At 34.4% G+C, this 16,842-nt stretch overlaps 5 protein-coding genes and 6 pseudogenes across 11 annotated transcripts, besides 4 other annotated features; 5 read left to right on the top strand and 6 right to left on the bottom strand.

Annotated features, from left to right (window-relative positions):
- Window positions 1-16,155: part of a mobile genetic element that runs on past the window's edge.
- TVAGG3_0177670 (uncharacterized protein) lies at window positions 62-724 on the top strand (the record flags this gene model as incomplete). Its single annotated transcript, XM_051225518.1, has 1 exon — window positions 62-724. The coding sequence occupies one exon, from the start codon at window positions 62-64 to the stop codon at window positions 722-724; it is 663 nt and encodes a 220-aa protein (XP_051110504.1).
- TVAGG3_0177660 (uncharacterized protein) lies at window positions 1,049-1,429 on the bottom strand (the record flags this gene model as incomplete). The annotated part of the gene is made up of 1 exon (XM_051225517.1): window positions 1,049-1,429. The coding sequence occupies one exon, from the start codon at window positions 1,427-1,429 to the stop codon at window positions 1,049-1,051; it is 381 nt and encodes a 126-aa protein (XP_051110503.1).
- Window positions 2,108-2,594, top strand: TVAGG3_0177650 (annotated as a pseudogene). Its single transcript has one exon. A coding segment is annotated over exon 1 (487 nt).
- On the top strand, window positions 4,062-4,577 carry TVAGG3_0177640 (annotated as a pseudogene). Its single transcript has one exon. A coding segment is annotated over exon 1 (516 nt).
- On the top strand, window positions 4,766-5,538 carry TVAGG3_0177630 (KilA, N-terminal/APSES-type HTH, DNA-binding family; the record flags this gene model as incomplete). Its single annotated transcript, XM_051225516.1, has 1 exon — window positions 4,766-5,538. A coding segment is annotated over one exon (773 nt), but the record flags the coding sequence as incomplete, so codon positions are not given.
- Window positions 6,096-6,543, bottom strand: TVAGG3_0177620 (annotated as a pseudogene). The gene has a single exon. A coding segment is annotated over exon 1 (448 nt).
- Window positions 7,007-7,452, top strand: TVAGG3_0177610 (annotated as a pseudogene). Its single transcript has one exon. A coding segment is annotated over exon 1 (446 nt).
- On the bottom strand, window positions 7,469-7,888 carry TVAGG3_0177600 (protein of unknown function, DUF4108 family; the record flags this gene model as incomplete). Its single annotated transcript, XM_051225515.1, has 1 exon — window positions 7,469-7,888. One exon carries the CDS (start codon window positions 7,886-7,888, stop codon window positions 7,469-7,471), a length of 420 nt encoding a protein of 139 aa, XP_051110501.1.
- On the bottom strand, window positions 7,926-8,734 carry TVAGG3_0177590 (annotated as a pseudogene). Its single transcript has one exon. A coding segment is annotated over exon 1 (809 nt).
- Window positions 11,446-12,469, bottom strand: TVAGG3_0177580 (protein of unknown function, DUF4106 family; the record flags this gene model as incomplete). The annotated part of the gene is made up of 1 exon (XM_051225514.1): window positions 11,446-12,469. A coding segment is annotated over one exon (1,024 nt), but the record flags the coding sequence as incomplete, so codon positions are not given.
- On the bottom strand, window positions 13,892-15,289 carry TVAGG3_0177570 (annotated as a pseudogene). Its single transcript has one exon. A coding segment is annotated over exon 1 (1,398 nt).
- Window positions 16,075-16,155: a terminal%2Cinverted (terminal inverted repeat of Maverick-3 transposon ID:TVAGG3_0177560).
- A 399-nt stretch (window positions 16,156-16,554) lies between these two features.
- Window positions 16,555-16,819: a terminal%2Cinverted (terminal inverted repeat of Maverick-2 transposon ID:TVAGG3_0177360).
- Window positions 16,555-16,842: part of a mobile genetic element that runs on past the window's edge.

The raw sequence follows: 16,842 nt of genomic DNA, 5'->3' as shown, positions 1-16,842 counted from the left end.
CACAAACGAATGTCCGACGTACCACCCAAAAATATTTTTTATTTTTATTGTAAGAACTGAAATGACAGTCGAAGCAAAAACGTTCACGAACAAATCTAATGGCGAAACATTCACAAAAGGCACTTACAACGGTATTGAAGTCTTACGTAGAGACAAGGATGGTTATATAAATGCAACAAATATGTGTCAGCAGTTTAGGAAAGACTTTAGAAGGTTGTTGGAAAATAAGTCCTGGGAAGAGTATTTTAAGGCATTTTGTGAAGAATATACCAACCCGCGGAATTCCGGCGGTTGCTTTTTATACAAAATTCATGCAGGAATTCCTGATGAAATCAAACAGGTTAGAGGAACGTATGCAGACCCAAGACTTATAAACTATATAGCAATGTGGGCTTCTCCAAAATATTGCATAGCAGTTGGAAAAATTATGGACTCCATAGACAAGAAAGTTCATGAGAAATTAGATGAAGAAGAACTCGAAGATACAGTAGAGAATGCTAAACCTTTGTTCGAACAAGAAGTTAGAAAAATGCATGAAAAACAAATAGAACATGAACATGAGATGTGTTATGGTTATAAAGATTCTCCATACGAACTAGACCAATGGGAACAAGAAGATTTAAAGAGAGAATTTAGAGAATATGAACTCGCTAAGATAGCATTTGAAGCTGCAGAAAAGAAGTTAAAAGTTTGGGGTCGTTTTGTACAAAAATATTGTGAGTAAATGAACCATTTATTTTTATTGAATTCGGCAAAAATATATTTTAGGGTAGATGGTTAGATCTAACCTCTTTTCTCACCTCTTTTCTAACATCGTAGAAAACTCATGAAATTTGGTCATTTTTCACCAAAAATATATTTTATGTTAGCATGTTAGATCTAACCTCATTTCTAACCTCATTTCTACCCTCTTGAATTTTCATGAAATTTGGTCATTTTTCAATAAAAATATATTTTAGGTGAAGAGGTGAGATCTCACCTGTTTTCTCACCTCTTTTCTCACCCTCTTGAATTTTCATGAATTTCCTTAAGATAGAAAAAAAGTGAGTTAAAATGAGATGTTTACTGAAGGGGTCACCATGTCACCTTCTGTAGTTATGTAGAATGGTTGACCAGAGAAGTGTAAGAGTCCTCGGAGAATTTGGTTCATTCGTGGAATTGGACTCTCTCTGTTTGGTATTTTTATCCAAGGACGTTTGGCAAAGAACTTGAGAAGAGCTTCTTTCTTTGCTTGCTTTATGTCGTCGTAGGCTGTCCCGTCTGGTATTTGAATTGGAATTCCGGTTTCAATTTCGATTTTCAGCGCACCTCTTCCAGACAACCAGAAGCCGAGGGACTTGTTGGCTTTGTCCTTGCCCAAGTACTGCTTAACAACTTCATTTATCTCTATAAGGTAAATTGCCTCATCTAATGGCTCGATGTTGTCCATTGTTCTGTTTCAGAACTAGTCTTGTACTGTTTCAGAACAATATTTGTACTGTTTCAGAACAATATTTGTACTGATTCAGAACAATATTTGTTCTGATTCAGAACAAATTTCCCGTAAAAGCTCTCAATTTGTGAGAAAAATTTTCTGATTCAGAACAATATTTGTTCTGATTCAGAACAATATTTGTACTGTTTCAGAACAATATTTGTACTGTTTCAGAACAATATTTGTACTGTTTCAGAACAATATTTGTACTGTTTCAGAACAATATTTGTACTGTTTCAGAACAATATTTGTTCTGATTCAGAACAATATTTGTTCTGATTCAGAACAAATTTCCCGTAAAAGCTCTCAATTTGTGAGAAAAATTTTCTGATTCAGAACAATATTTGTTCTGATTCAGAACAATATTTGTACTGTTTCAGAACAATATTTGTACTGTTTCAGAACAATATTTGTACTGTTTCAGAACAATATTTGTACTGTTTCAGAACAATATTTGTACTGTTTCAGAACAATGTCCGACGTACCACCAAAAAATATATTTTATGTTAGCATGTTAGATCTAACACGTTTTCTAACATTTTTTTTCACCCGTTGAATTTTCATGAATTTTCCCGAAATAAAAAATAAAGTTAGTTTTTTTAAAAAAATATTTTTTATTTTTATTGTAAGAACATGTTAGCAACAACAGCACCAAACTCGTTAGTCATGAACCCAACATCTATGTTAGTAGAGATGAAAAGCTTCATTCCTTCTTCATATACTTTCGAAACAGAAATCCAGAAGATAAAGCAGGAACTTCTCCAAGGAGATTTAGATTGCACTGCAAAAGATGAAACAAATGAAGAATATCTTTATGAATGCAGGATATTATTGACCATCTACCTAAACTTCCTGAAATACAACAACAAAAGCTCACTATTCCTGAATTCGATGAAATAGAAGTCAGACCAACCGACTCAGTAGAAATAAAGAAGTTCATTCGTAAGGTAAACTATGAGTTTCTTGGATTTCTTGCAACACAAAGTCATGGACAAAGATTGCGACATGGTATATAAGAACATCTCTGACATATATAAATCTGAAGAATTTAAGACCTACGACAACTTTGTTTCGTTAGTTGCTGAATGTGTATGGCAGATAAGAGATAAAGATAAAAGATGTAAAATATGGAACAAACAAATAAAACCAGCAGCTTTTGAGTTAAAGAAAACCATTGACGCCTTAGTTGTTTTAGCAGGTAAGGTTTCAGAATATAACGCAAAAATGAACCCACAATGTTCTAAATGTAAAGCAGCAATGAGGAAATATAACTACTCCGTCAAAGAGATAGAACGTATGCGAAACGACTATGCTGACTTAAAGAAAGAAGCAGAAAAGCCAGCAGAAGATAAAATGGACATGTTGACATTTCTAAACAAAAACTATCCAACAGCTGACGATTTCCTTCTTTCAGATGTCAAGAAGAAATATAAAGATACATTCAATATTGTGAAAACTTTTGACATACTGACAGAAGAAATAGAAGCCACAAAATTGTTTAGAATTTCAAATATACATCGTACAATTCATGTAAAACGCTTGTGAAAAAAGAGGTGAAAAAACAGGTGAAAAAGGAGGTGAGATCGCACCTCTTCACCTAAAATATATTTTTGCCGAGTAAAATGACCAAATTTCATTATATAACTGTTATTTTTTTACCAAGTGAACTTTGACACTTCGTCAAAAAAATCCCTGAAATCATATCTTTTATACAAAATTCAAGAGGTGAGAAAAGAGGTGAAAAAACAGGTGAGATCGCACCACTTCACCTAAAATATATTTTTGTCTGATTTACGCTCATTACGATGAAATCATGACAAAACATGTACGATGAAATCATGACAAAACATTTACACTCATTTCGATGAAGAAGTCATGACAAAACATATACGAAGAAGTCTTGACAAAACATGTACGAAGAAGTTTTGACAAAACATATACGAAGAAATCATGAAAATTCAAGAGGTGAAAAAAGAGGTGAAAAAGGAGGTGAGATCGCACCTCTTCACCTAAAATATATTTTTGGGTCATTTACACTCATTTCGATGAAATCATGACAAAACATTTACGCTCATTTCGAAGAAGTCATGACAAAACATTTACGAAGAAGTTTATTTCCTGTGTTGTTGTCAAAATGTCATGTTGTCACTATTTTCAAAAAGATGTTAGTTGACCGAGGGACCGAGGGACCGAGGGACCTGGTGACACCTAAAAACCATCTACCCTAAAATCGTGAAAAAATGACCAAATTTCATTATATAACTGTTATTTTTTTACGAAGAGAACTTTGACACTTCGTCAAAAAAATCCCTGAAATCATATCTTTTATACATGAAAATCGTAAAAAATTGCGAGTAGGGAAAAAAACCTGGTCGCCTAAAACTCATGAAAACAGTGAAAAAATGACCAAATTTCATTATATAACTGTTATTTTTTGACGAAGAGAACTTTTGCACTTCGTCAAAAAAATCCCTGAAATCATATCTTTTATACATGAAAATCATGAATTTCCTTAAGATACAAAATAGAAAAAATAACGTTAGTTTTTATAAAATATTTTTTTTATTTTGTATGTAAGAAACAGAAAATGACAAACACTGAGTTTGAAACAGTTAGAAAGATAGACAATGACACCAAAGTGGTTCGAATTGGTGATTTAAACGTAAGATACTCAAAGAAATACAAGAAATATTCTTTGTCAGACATTCTAACACTATCTGGAAAGAAAACATCCCACGACTGGGTTAGAACTGCTTCTACTCAGAAAATTTTGACAAGAAATCCTGAGCTTATGATATCGGTAAGATTCTATGGAACTACAGACATATCTTATAGACAAAAGTCTTATACCAATAGTTTTGTTATGGATTGACCCAGTTGTTGGATATAACTTCATAACATATGGTTCATTCGATACTGAACGTTGCAGTGAAGGCTTACTTTACATCGTTCAGAAACCGAAGGACTTCAATACAAAGAGATATAAGATAGGAAGAACATATAATATAACTCAAAGATATGACAGTACAGTCAATAGAGTTAAGGTTGTGTTTGTTAACGATATGAGAGCTGCAGAAACAGAACTACTTGAAAAGTTTGAGAAAATGTATGGTGCTCCCACGAAAGGTAAAGAAACGTTTGAAGTAGATGAGATAGGTAAAGCTATAAAATTATTTGACGAAGTTGCTGAAAATACATGTAAAGCGTTTATTTTTGGTCTTTTTGTGAAAGTCAGAAAATAACGCTAATTTTTAAAAAAATATTTTTTTTATTTTGTATGTAAGGACAGATATGTCAACATCAGAGAACACAACAACTGCTATCGTTCATGAAGATATAAATGAAGAATACGAGTGGGTTCAGTTTAACAAACAGTTACGTCTCATTCGTTCGGTCAAAGACGACATGTACCAAATGCAAAGTATTTTGACAGCATGTTTTGCTCCAGATACCAAACATACAGACGATTGGTTCAAAAACCAACAGACAAAAGAACTTTTGAGCGAAGCACAGCGACCCCGACTTTTTCCGGGGTCGCCAAAACTCTATGAAAATCGTAAAAATTTGCCAAATGGTTTGAGAGGTTGGTATGTACATAGACTTCTTGTAAATGCTGTTGCAATGTGGGCTTCACCTCGTTATGCTTGGTATATTTTCATGATGTTAGATGAAATTCATAGACAAGAACGTGAAGAGATGGAAAAGAAACTTCAAGCAAAAGATGAAGTCATTGAAGCAAAAGACAAAAGCCTTCAGAAAAGAATACCACGTTCGGTACCAAAAGGAAAGGAAAAGAACTATAAGTATATGATTTATACTGAAGAGATGGAAAATGAAGAAGACAGAGATATGGTTATGTTGCATTTAGTCAGAAGAAACAACAAAAGCTTTTACGACCTTGCTAAGATTTACAAATCTGACAGAAATTGGTTCTATCGCGAAAACTTACCGATTTCAATGACACCAAATGAAGATGTGAAACAAATAGTTCAAGATACGTTACCTCAAACACACTATGATATTAAAGGTTGTACAATACTTACCTTCAAAGAAGATTTGCCATTGTTAAAGGAAAAAATAACAGAGTATTTTGACAACTTCAAACAAGCAGAGTAGATGAACCATTTATTTTTCAAGCTTGACTTCAGATGGCTCAGGTAGCTCTATAAGGTAAATTGTCTTGTCAAATCCTTCTGGCATTCCGAGTCCTTCCATCCGACATTCCGAGTCCTTCCTTCCGACATTCCAAGTTCTTCCTTCCAACAGGAAAAAATTTTCCTTCCAACAGGAAAAGTCCTTCCTTCCAACTGGAAAAAATTTTCCTGTTGTCCGTCCGTAAACCATTCAAATTTTCGAAAATTGAGAACTTTTTGGTCGAACGACAGAAAAAATTTTTCCTTCAGACAGGAAAAAAATTTCCCGACAACTGGAAAAAAATTTCCCGACAACTGGAAAAGTCCTTCCTTCCGACAGGAAAAGTTTTTCCTTCCAACAGGAAAAGTTTTTCCTTCCGACAGGACACAAACGAATGTCCGACGTACCACCAACCGAGTCCATTCCAAAGCCAGAAGAACCGAAAGCTGCAGCACCACAACAGACTAAGACTAAAACACTTACATTTTTACGCTTGACTTTTACAATTTTGAACTTTGTTTGCGTAGATGTGAATTCTGAAAGAAGTATGAGGGTCTTGTATGACTTTGTACTTCTCCCAGAGTTCATGTCTGTCAAACTTACCTGCCATGGACTCTTTCATAAGTTCATGAAATCGTCTTCGGACAATCCGGGGAAAAGTATAATATCAGTAAGTATTCTCTTTACATCCTTACTTAAACTCTTGGCTGTCTGTACACAAATGACAACTGAAATGTTAAAGTGTCTGAGCTTCTTAAGAATTCGACACATGTCTTGTTCTCTGTTCTTTAACAAAGGATGAGAAGCAAAGTCATCTAAGATAAGAAGACATCTATGAGGGTACGTTTCCAATCGTAAGATTGCAATTTCTTCGAAATGTATTCTATCTCTTTCTGTTTGTTTCTGAAGTGTTTCTTCTCTAATATTCTCTGCATTTCCTCATTTGGGTCTTTAAACTTCGAATTTATATACTCATTTATAGCATTGTACTTCAAAACTCTTCTTTGGTACTTCTTTATCCAATCTAACAAACTCAGAGTCTTTTATACATACTAACTTAGACTTTTTATAATATCTTTGAACGAATTGACGGTTTGGTCAAATTGACCAAGAATACTACAAATGACAACTAACTCATAGAATGGGTTCTTCTCATCTAGTTCTTGTTGTTGTGCAGCCATTTTAAGATAAGTGAAAGTCTTACCCGACCCAGGTGGTGCAATTAGACCTGTTATACCATTCTGAGCAAATAAGAACTTGTCATGTATGGGTTTTATCTGAGCATTTTCCAACTTCCTCTTGTTCTTATTTTAAAACATTCTCAAATTTTTTGTCAATGTCAGCAAACTTTTTTTCTAACATATTTTTAGAAAAATTAAAATTTTTATCTTTTAGAAAATGTCTAGCGATTTCGCCATCTATATTCGAGACAAGCTTTTCGACAGCAAAACATCTGTCGACCATAAATCTTACATAGTGTAAACAAGAAAGGTGAATTTGTTCTAAAGTTCTGTTTCTGGGAATATGACAAGAACCATAAAACATTAAGCAGAGAAGTCTTAAAATTTGTCAATGACAGACTTGTTGACAGAGATGACGCCTCTTGGAGAGATGAAGTCCAACAAAACTTCTTAGAATGCAAAGAAGACACATGCACTGTTCTTGAAGATGAAATAGAAAACAGAATAGAAGAGCTATTAAAGGACAAAGAACTTTTACAAAAATATGGTTCTGAGAAGTTTGACATAACTCCACCAGAAAAGAAGAAGAGAGAAAAGAAAGAAAAGAAAGTAGAAGAAGAGAAGAAAGAACCTGAACCAGAGAAGAAGAAATTTGACATGTAAAAATAAAATTTTATTTTTAGAACATTTCTGGGTCAATGTCAATGTTCTCTTCCTCTTTAGGAGCAAACACTGGCTTAGACTCTAAAATCTTTTTACCCAATTTACCTTGAACTTCTACAACTTTAGACTCATAATATTCATAGTCGTCTGCTTTCTTTGGTTCATAAGGTATAACAAGTTTGTATGCTTTGCCTTCTTCGAGTTTTGAGAACCTTCTGTCAAAACTTTCTTTGACTGCTAACAAACCTTCTATGTCTAAGTCTTCAAATTTCGCACCATTTTTAGTCACAATAGCAAACTTAACTGGTTCGATGTTCCAAACTTTGCTGAATGAAGACTTTTCAAAATGGTAGAAGTAAACATTCAAATATGTGAATGGGTCTAGTTCTTCTTTAAGTCCTGACATGTACTTGTTTACTGAGATGAATTTCGTCATCTTTTCTATCGGATAAAAAAATATTTTTTTTTAAAATTTACTCAGAAAAATTTTTCTTTGTATATACACCATTCTGTACGTCTAAAAGACTTTTGACATTTGCCAAGAATGTTCGTTTAGACGCTGTCATATAACCATACTCTTGACAATATTGTTTATACGAATCGTACAATGACCTTTCATCTAAACACTCAAAGTCAGTTTCATCTATGAACAGTTCATATACACTCTTGTTTGCTTCTAACAATGTTTGTCTCTCTTCGGTATGTGGAATTTGTCTTGGATTGAACTTTGAAATATCTAATGTCATGAAATATGAGAACAAGTGGTTGTAAAAGTCAGATGTCAAAGTTTCTGCTAAGTCGTCAAAATATTCTGTATCTTGCATATGAGCTTCTGACGTTCTGACAACTACATATCTTCTGTCAGAACTTTCTAACTTCATCGGAACAGCATTGTTTGAAACCATAATGAAGTTTGCAACATTTTCACAAACTCTTTGGTCTTTATATTTTCTTTCAACAACTCCAACTTTGTCTGTTATAAGACTCTTCAAAGCATCTGAGTTCAAAACTTTTGTTGTATCTATACTTTGAAGTTCGTTACATACTATAAGTTTCATATTCTCTATTGAAGAGTTAAATTTACCGCAGATGTTTTCTAAGTTTGTCATATTAGGGTTCGAATAACCTTCTAACAGTTTGCATAAGATATCTGTAAAGAAAGTGTTCTTACCTGTTCCTTGTTTTCCAATTATAATGAGAGCAGTTTCATTTTTAGCACTTGGATGTTGTAAGATGTTTGCAAACCAACATAAGATATACTCATAAACCTTTTCGTTTCCATTGCATATAATTTCTTTGACATGGTCTAACCAAGCTTCTATAACATTTTCTTTCCATTCTACTTGTTCGTATTTATATCCAGTGAAGATAGAATAGAAGTTTGGAGAAGGTGTATAGAACTTTATACCTCGAACTGAAAAATCTTCAATTTGACAATAAGATATCCCAAGCATCTAACATCTTCATGCCAACTTGTACGACTTTTATTTTCTTAAGTTTCTGTTTACATTCTTGTTCTGAAACTATTGTCGCTTTAGGTTTGTTAAAGACTACATCCCATTCTTTCATAACATAACATTCTGGGGCAGAGTCGACATAAATGACTAAACGTTTCAAATTCTCGACTGCTTTGTTATAGTCTCGAAATGGACACATATTTCTGAATGTTTGGAAGTCATAAAAATCTGAAACATCTATTCTGTACATTTTATAAAAAAAAAAAATATTTTTTTTATTCTTGAGCTATTTGTTGTTCTTGAGCTATTTGTTGTTGAAGTTGTTCTTGTAATACAATACTTTCACCAGTTGCATCTTCCAATTCGAAACTTTCTGCCGTCATTGACAAATACATAGGACATAAAAGTTTTACAGGAACAAAGTTTGCGTCAACTAAGGTTAAGTTTATGTTTGCTAAAGTGTTTGAGTTTACTAAAGCTGAAAACTCTGCATTCGAATGAACATAGGCAAACCAGCAGAGAAGTGTTATTTATACGCATAAGTATCTTTTGGTCATAGTAGTTTCTGTCGACATTCGAATAACACTTTGAACCTAAGTTTGAAACAATATATAAAATAGGTGTACTTAAAGTCAATGGAACAGACATTCCTTGTATGACACCTTTTCCTGTTATAGGAAACTGTTGGTAGTAAAACCAGATATAAGTTTTGTATTATAGCTCATATTGTTTATAGTAAACTCAGTCGGACATCCAAACATAATGAAACCTGCTCTAGTTGCAGCACATGTTACACCCGTACTTAAAGTATTAAATAAGTCAACAAAACCTGTTGGTGTATATCTGAGTAAGTATCTTCAAAGGAGTATTTTTTACCATTCACAACAATAAAATCTTCTGGTGTCAAAAGAGCAAAACAAGCTTTAGTCGTCATTGTGTTTAAGGTTAGTTTACAATATCGTCCTTGAGGACATTTGTAAGTTTGTTGTTATAGAATTTATGACTCAGGGTTTTTAGTCGTAATAGTATAAACCATTGTGTCTTCTCTGCCATTTTACTTAGCAAATAAATTTTAATGAAATGTTGTGGTCGTCAAATATTTTATATACGTCTGGGAAACTATATTTTAAGTTCAACGTTTCACCTCCTTTCATAACGTATATCTTGTCAATGACATTATATGAAACACCACAGCAACTAACTGCGGGTTCTATTTCTTTGATGTTATATCGTCTGCTCTGTCAAAAGTTTCAATAGTTCTTTCAAAAACTTCATGAGGTGCAATGACATATGAGTTCACTTTTACAGGGTTGTGTTCGACCAAGTTTAACATTATACCTAAAGCTTGACAAATCTTCTCCTGAGTTTGAAGTTTGTCTTTCAGTTGTTGGTAGTCGTTTCGAATATCTGCAACAGAACTTAAGTCTCTGCTAACTTCAGGGTATGTTGGTTCTTTTACAGGAACTATTGTTATACCATCTTCGTCTTCGTATGGTTTCCCCACTTCAACATCTCTTTCTTTGACATTGACAATAACACTTTGACTGTTTGTTTGAGTTGGTGAATTTAACTTCACATCTGCCACCCATTAAACCTTTTGAAACACTTACGCTTCTATTTTTCGGAAATGACATTTTACTTCGAATAAAAATTGGACGTATTCGGTATCTCTTCGAATTGAAGCAGAACAAAGTTTACACACACAAACAATACAAATACATTGACAGAATAGTTCTTTATACAAACAATGGAAAATGTTATAGAATAGCAGTCTTTGCTGAACCAAAATATTTTCATAAAGCAAAGAAAGTTGGTATAACTGAAATGGTGAAAGTTCTTGAAGCAGACAAAAATATAACAACAACTTACAGATATTTCTAAAGGTAAGTTTATAATACAATTTATGTCAAACTGGCGTGTCAATATTTGACGGAGAGAAGTCAGTTCAAGAACAACTTACTGACCTGCTGCCAAAATCTGCTCGATGGAAGCTGTCGTTATGCCAATCTGAGGAGCCCAGCAGGTTTCATCGAACGAATCTTCAAAAGAGCATCTTCCGTGAAAAGTGCTATTGGTTTTGTAAACTTCTTTGCTCTCAGTTCATATGGACCGTCTCTGTCACCAGTATATTGTATTTGAAGTACCAACAGTTGAAATACCACCCATAAAGTCTTCTGAGTCAGCAAATGGAATGCCAAGCCAAAAGTTTGAACGGTCTCCATTTGTATATTGAGTTTTTTGACTCCTGTATGAGTCCATACTTTCACATATGGCATAATAGAACTTTGCATTTCAGGGTTAATGGTTGTTGTGAAGTTGTTGTTAAAGTTCATAGCATCTAATGTCAAGTTGTATGACCTCATATCCTCAACTGTAGAATATTCTTCTCTTGGATAATATTTGCCATCTATGTTTATATGATATTTAATACCAGGGTTGTAGAAACAAGAATAGTCATTTATAGTTCGTCTGAACAGTACAAACATAGTATCTGCATGTTTCATTGCAGTTGTTAAAGCAATATCTGTTCTTGCACCTGGGTCAGCACTTTGGTTTCCAACTTCACCTGCAAAGTCTTTGACAGATATTTGGTGTATAGGGAACATAAGTGGAACTGCAATATATTTGGCAGCTAAAGCATTTGAAATATCTGGGTCCAACATATAGACTGCAAGTCTGCTTTCTATTCTCTTGCATTCAAATTTTTCGCATGTGAACTTAACTGGGTCCCAAGCAGTTCCAGCAGCATTGAAATAATAGTTTACTTCAGTGTTGAGGTTTGAGAAACCAAAGTCTAAGTCAACTTTGTCTTTGCAAAATTCGGCGAATGACGTTTGATTTGTTCCCTTTACGTCTGTAATAGTGAATGGGTCTTGTGTTGGTGCAATGACTAAGTTATTTTTGCTTGGAGTAAGTTCGATAGAAATTTTTCCTGCCCAGTTTGGCAAGTATCTTAAAAACCTGAAGATGAGGAAAGATGACAAAGGAACTCTAAGTTTCAGTTTTACTTTGGTTACTGCATTTCCATCTGAACCAGAAAGGTTAACATAAACTCCTGGAACGTTAGGGTCAAGTCTTCTTATTTTCTCAATAGTTGCATACTGGTCTGTTTGTTCTCTAGCTTGTGGTTGTACTGAGTTTCTCAAAGCGAACCATTCATAGTTTGCCCATGTTACTGTTTGAACTAAGTCAGAGTTAGAATATATCTTATATCCCATGAAAACTTCTGGAGCATATTGGTATCCGACATAGAAAATTCCATTGCAACCTTTCTTGTCAGACAACTTGGCAGAAGGTTTTATTTCAATGTCTTGTTCCACGTATAAGAATGAGTTGTCAATAGAAATAATATGAAACCTGTCGCAAGCAATATCTACTGTTGTTGAAGAACCTTCTCCAAACTCACCTACGTTTCCATAAGAAACAGCAGTTGTATATTCGTAAGTTCCAGGAACTATTTCTGACCTTCTAATGGCATTGTCGCATTCGTTATACCATTCGGAAACATTTCCATTCATGGCATCCAAAACTGTTGGCGTTATATTCTGAGCGGCGTACATTTCATATGGGTAAAAATATAGAATAGTTGGATTTATGTGTCATAATAGAACCCACGTGGACCAAGCTTTACTTTCTTCCTGACTGAGTTTTTAACTCTTCTTTTTCCTTCATTGCCACTACTTTCACTAGTTGCATTCTTCACTACTTTCACTTTGTTCTACTCTTCTCTCTTCTTTGGTGTCGCTTTTGGTAACTTGCCCTCTGCTTCAAGTTGTTGCATCTTTGCCTCATGTTCACCTAGTATGTTGTAAATTTCCCATGTCCTTTTTGCCTTTGGGCTCTGGTCGCCCATCTCAGGTAACCTATATCCTAGAAAGATTTTGTCATAGTTTGTATTTGAGTCTTCGCGTATTGTTTGCATGACTCTTTCCTGAGTTTTCCGGTTCAAGCTCTTCAAAACAGAGCTTGTCCATATGGAATAAGCTCGTTTCCAAATATATGTTTTTGTAGCCATTCTGGTTTTCTTTCCATGTTACAACAATATCTTTTGTGAATGGGAAAGCTTTTACCCAACGTTTCAGTCTTGCGTCATTTATTTCTGTAGTTGGTTTTATTTTGTCAAGGAACATGTTTTTCAATACTAACATTTCATTTGGTACTGTCCATTTGAGTTTTCTTAAATATTCATCCCTTCTCGTTCATTGTCTGCAAAGTAAGTTTTTATGACATTTTGTAAACTTTCGTTTGCAAGGTCATGTACAATAGGTTCTCTTCCTTCTCTCCCCTAACTTTCTTTCTAAACTCTTCACCAAATATACCATCTCTATGGTTCTGTGTAGTTCTTTGAGATAAATGTTCTAGAACGTCAGGTGTTATATTTCCTTCAGCCATGTTCATTTCATACTGGTCAAAATATCTGCATCTTTCATATCTTTCAATGGCATTAAAGCCGCGCTGAAAATACCAGCTAATCTGGTTCACCATTGACTTCCATTGCGTCTACAACTTCTTGGAATTGTGGTTGTAAGTTTATGAACCACCTATCCGGGTTAGCTTTATGACCCCATCTCATTGTAGTTCCATAGTCTGCAGAAACAAAAGTAGGTTTGTTTCCATATTGGTAGGTTCTGAATGAACTTTAAACAATGTTTCATTTCTATATGTTTGTTGAAATTTAACCTTTTATTTTCACCGAGTTCATCCAAAGATTGAACGTTATATGCTCGTAAGTAAAAAGGGTTGTTGTATTTGTGTACATTTTCTTTCAGTTCTTCCATTCTATGCTGAATATTTTCATCTGATGTTGGAGTCTTTTGTATGTCGGCAAACATTTTTCGATATTCTTCTACCATGTCAGCCGAATTTTTCTTAGACTCTTGGAAAGATTCCATATTCACCTCATACTCTTGTTGAGGGTCAAGATTTTTCGGCTGTTCCAAATCTTCATCTAGTTCTGTGAAGTTAGTTTCCAAAGGAGGGACTTGTTCGTTTCCTTCAGGCTCTTCTAGCTGTTGTTGCTGAACTATTTCTTCCATGTCTGGTTGTATCTGAACTTCTTCCTGTGGAGTTTCTTGTACCTCATCTGCTGGCATTTCATATATTCCGAGACCGTTTTTAACAAGTTCCCTATCTAAGTCATCCGGATTCATAACCTTTCTTCTTTCGTTCCGTCTCTATTTTTTACGCGTTTCATGAAGAAGAGTTGAATTGTCATTTAGCTCTGACACCAAATATCTCGGAGTAAATTCAGTCATGTCATTTGGATGATATGCTATTAAATCATATCCTTAGCGAGCTTGTATTTTCCAGGTTTGAAATTATATCCCATTTGGTGCTGAGCCATAAAGCTAAATAGGTTCGGGTCAGTATTTCCTTCCTTGAACTTTCTAATAGCTTCTTTATATCTGTCCACTAAAGTCAAGAGTAGCTGGGTAACCATAGTCTTCTTTAAGCATTTTTTAAGAAATCTTGGTTTCCTTGTTCTCTACTTCTTTTATGTCCTTGCTCTGTTTGTGGTTGTTGTTGTGCAGGGTTTTGAACTGTTGGTTCTGTGCTGGTTGTGGTGGTTGTTGTGCTGCGTTGTTGTGTTGGATTTGAACTGTTGGTTTTGGTTGTTGTTGTGCTGGATTTGAACTGTTGGTTTTGGTTGTTGTTGTGGTGCATGCCTGTGTCTGTGTCCATGTGACGATGTAAATGTTTTTAGGTAGTCCTGTGCAGGTGCTTCTCTTGGAGGGTTTGGTGGTATATAGGTTCCACTAGCTAGTATATAAGTTCCACCAGCTGGTATATAAGTTCACCAGCTGGCACATATGTTCCATCTGCAGCATAATGTCCTACTGACTTTTCGTTTTTAAGAAAGCATTTACTAGGTCTGTTTTGTCTGTTGTAACTCTTTTTCTTGACTTTCACAAACAGTTGCTCTAACGGCGTCATAGGCACTTTGACTGCCTGTCTCGTTGTTGCATCTGTTATTTTCGTCAGATTTTGTGCTACTTCTTTTAACTCTTTGTCGAAACCTTCAGACTTCAGTTTCTTTCCAGATGAGAAGTCGTTCACTTGTTTCACCTTACTATGAAGAGCTTCGAAGGCGTTCTTAAGTCAGCATTTGTTAAAGCTTCATTTGAAACTGTCTCATCCGCTTGTATTTTTGTCCTTATTGACCCTATAAGCTGGGCTGCTTTAGCGTTGGCTTGGCAGATCTAACCAGTCATTGTTAGCTTTTATATATTCTGCGCTTTCATTGCCTTTTGCATGGCTGCGTCGTTATTTTTACTTTCTTGTGCTAAGTTTTCATACTGTACGGTTTGTTTTTGCACCTGTAAAAGTTTTTTCTGCCTTTACATTTGCTTCAACTTCTTTTTTATACTCATCGTATCCATATATGTCTTCAGGGCTTTTGTTTTATCTCTTCATCTTTCAGTACTTTATTATTGAGTAGTATGGTTTTTCAAATTTACAACATCTTGTTCCATTTTTGCTACTTCTGTGCTTTTCTGACACTTTTTTCGCATATTCCTCTGTACTTAGTTCTTTCAGTTGTTCTTCTTTCTTCTTTTTCTCTACGTTTAACTCGTTGAGTTTCTTTGTGTGTCTGTCATATTCTAGTTCTTTTCGTTTTCACTTATTTGTTTCTGTATGTCTATGTTTGACTTTTGACATCTGTTATTTGATTTTTGAGTGAACTCCAAATTCATTTGACTTTGAGGTTATAGGCTGTTCCGTCTGCAGCTCCACCATAGCCTGCCATTTTGCTAAAAGTGCCGCTCTTAAACCTCCACTCTGTGCACCAATAACTCGGTTTAAGAGCATAGGGTTTGCTTGACATTTGTTGCAACATAGTGGGGTCATTCAAGCATTTGTTGTTGCAACTGTTGTTGTGGTGTCAGTTTTACTATTGGATGTTTCAATGCTCTCTTCCTCTTACGTATATTCTTAGCGTAGCTTCGTGGCATTTTAAGTGAAGTTAAAAAACGGTTTTTGACAGATGTTTATATGACACTTTTTGTTCAGCTCAAAAAACTACTCGGTCAAAGTGTTGTCAGTTTTGTAAAATAACCGTCCTATCTCATTCTATAAGGGAGAAAAGGCTTCTCAAAGTATACTTCCTTGGAACGCCTGTAACTTTTCCTGTAGCGACGATAGACCCTTACTTGTCCGGACAAAGTTATACTAAACATCTTCAGGGCTAGAGGGCACGAAGTGCCTGGAGGCCCCACTACCTTTTTTTTTTTTTTTTTTTTTTTTTATGAAATATCAATTTTTGCTTTACGCCTAATTTTTGACGACAATTAGCAAAAAATGTTAAATTTTAACACTCAGTCCATTTGAATATGAAAAATAAAATTGACTTTGATAAATGTTTTTATTTATCATGCAATTCTTCTTGCGACCAAAGAGTTGAATAAAATTTCAAAAAATAAGATAGCTTAAAAAATAATATACGGTAGTGTTTACTAATAGATGAATAGTATATAAATTCTATTAAAATGGATTTGATCCAAAAAATATAAAACCAAAAATAATTGTTATAATTTAAATGAAGAAGTAATTTAAAACGATTTTATTTATGATCAAATTTTATATATTTTTTTGGATCAAATCCATTTTAATAGAATTTATATACTATTCATCTATTAGTAAACACTACCCATACGATAATATGTACCATTGTTTTCATCAAGCATTAAACGAATACATAGTCAGTAAGGGTCTCATTCCTGTTGAGTAGATATGCTTTATTTTTGTTCCACATTTATATAAAAATAAACTTAAAAATTAATGATATCACCACCCTCACACGTATGAAAACATAGCACAAAAATAAATTTAGGTGAAGTGGTGAAATCTCACCTCTTTTTTCACCCGGTTTTTCACCCTGTTGAATTCATTGCTTTATAACTCTCTTCCTTGGTTTCTTTTTAGTTGCTTTCTT

The sequence above is a fragment of the Trichomonas vaginalis genome, chromosome IV (assembly GCF_026262505.1).
Source record: "Trichomonas vaginalis G3 chromosome IV, whole genome shotgun sequence".
NCBI lineage: Eukaryota > Parabasalia > Trichomonadida > Trichomonadidae > Trichomonas > Trichomonas vaginalis.
This window is presented reverse-complemented; position numbering and strand designations above follow the sequence as displayed.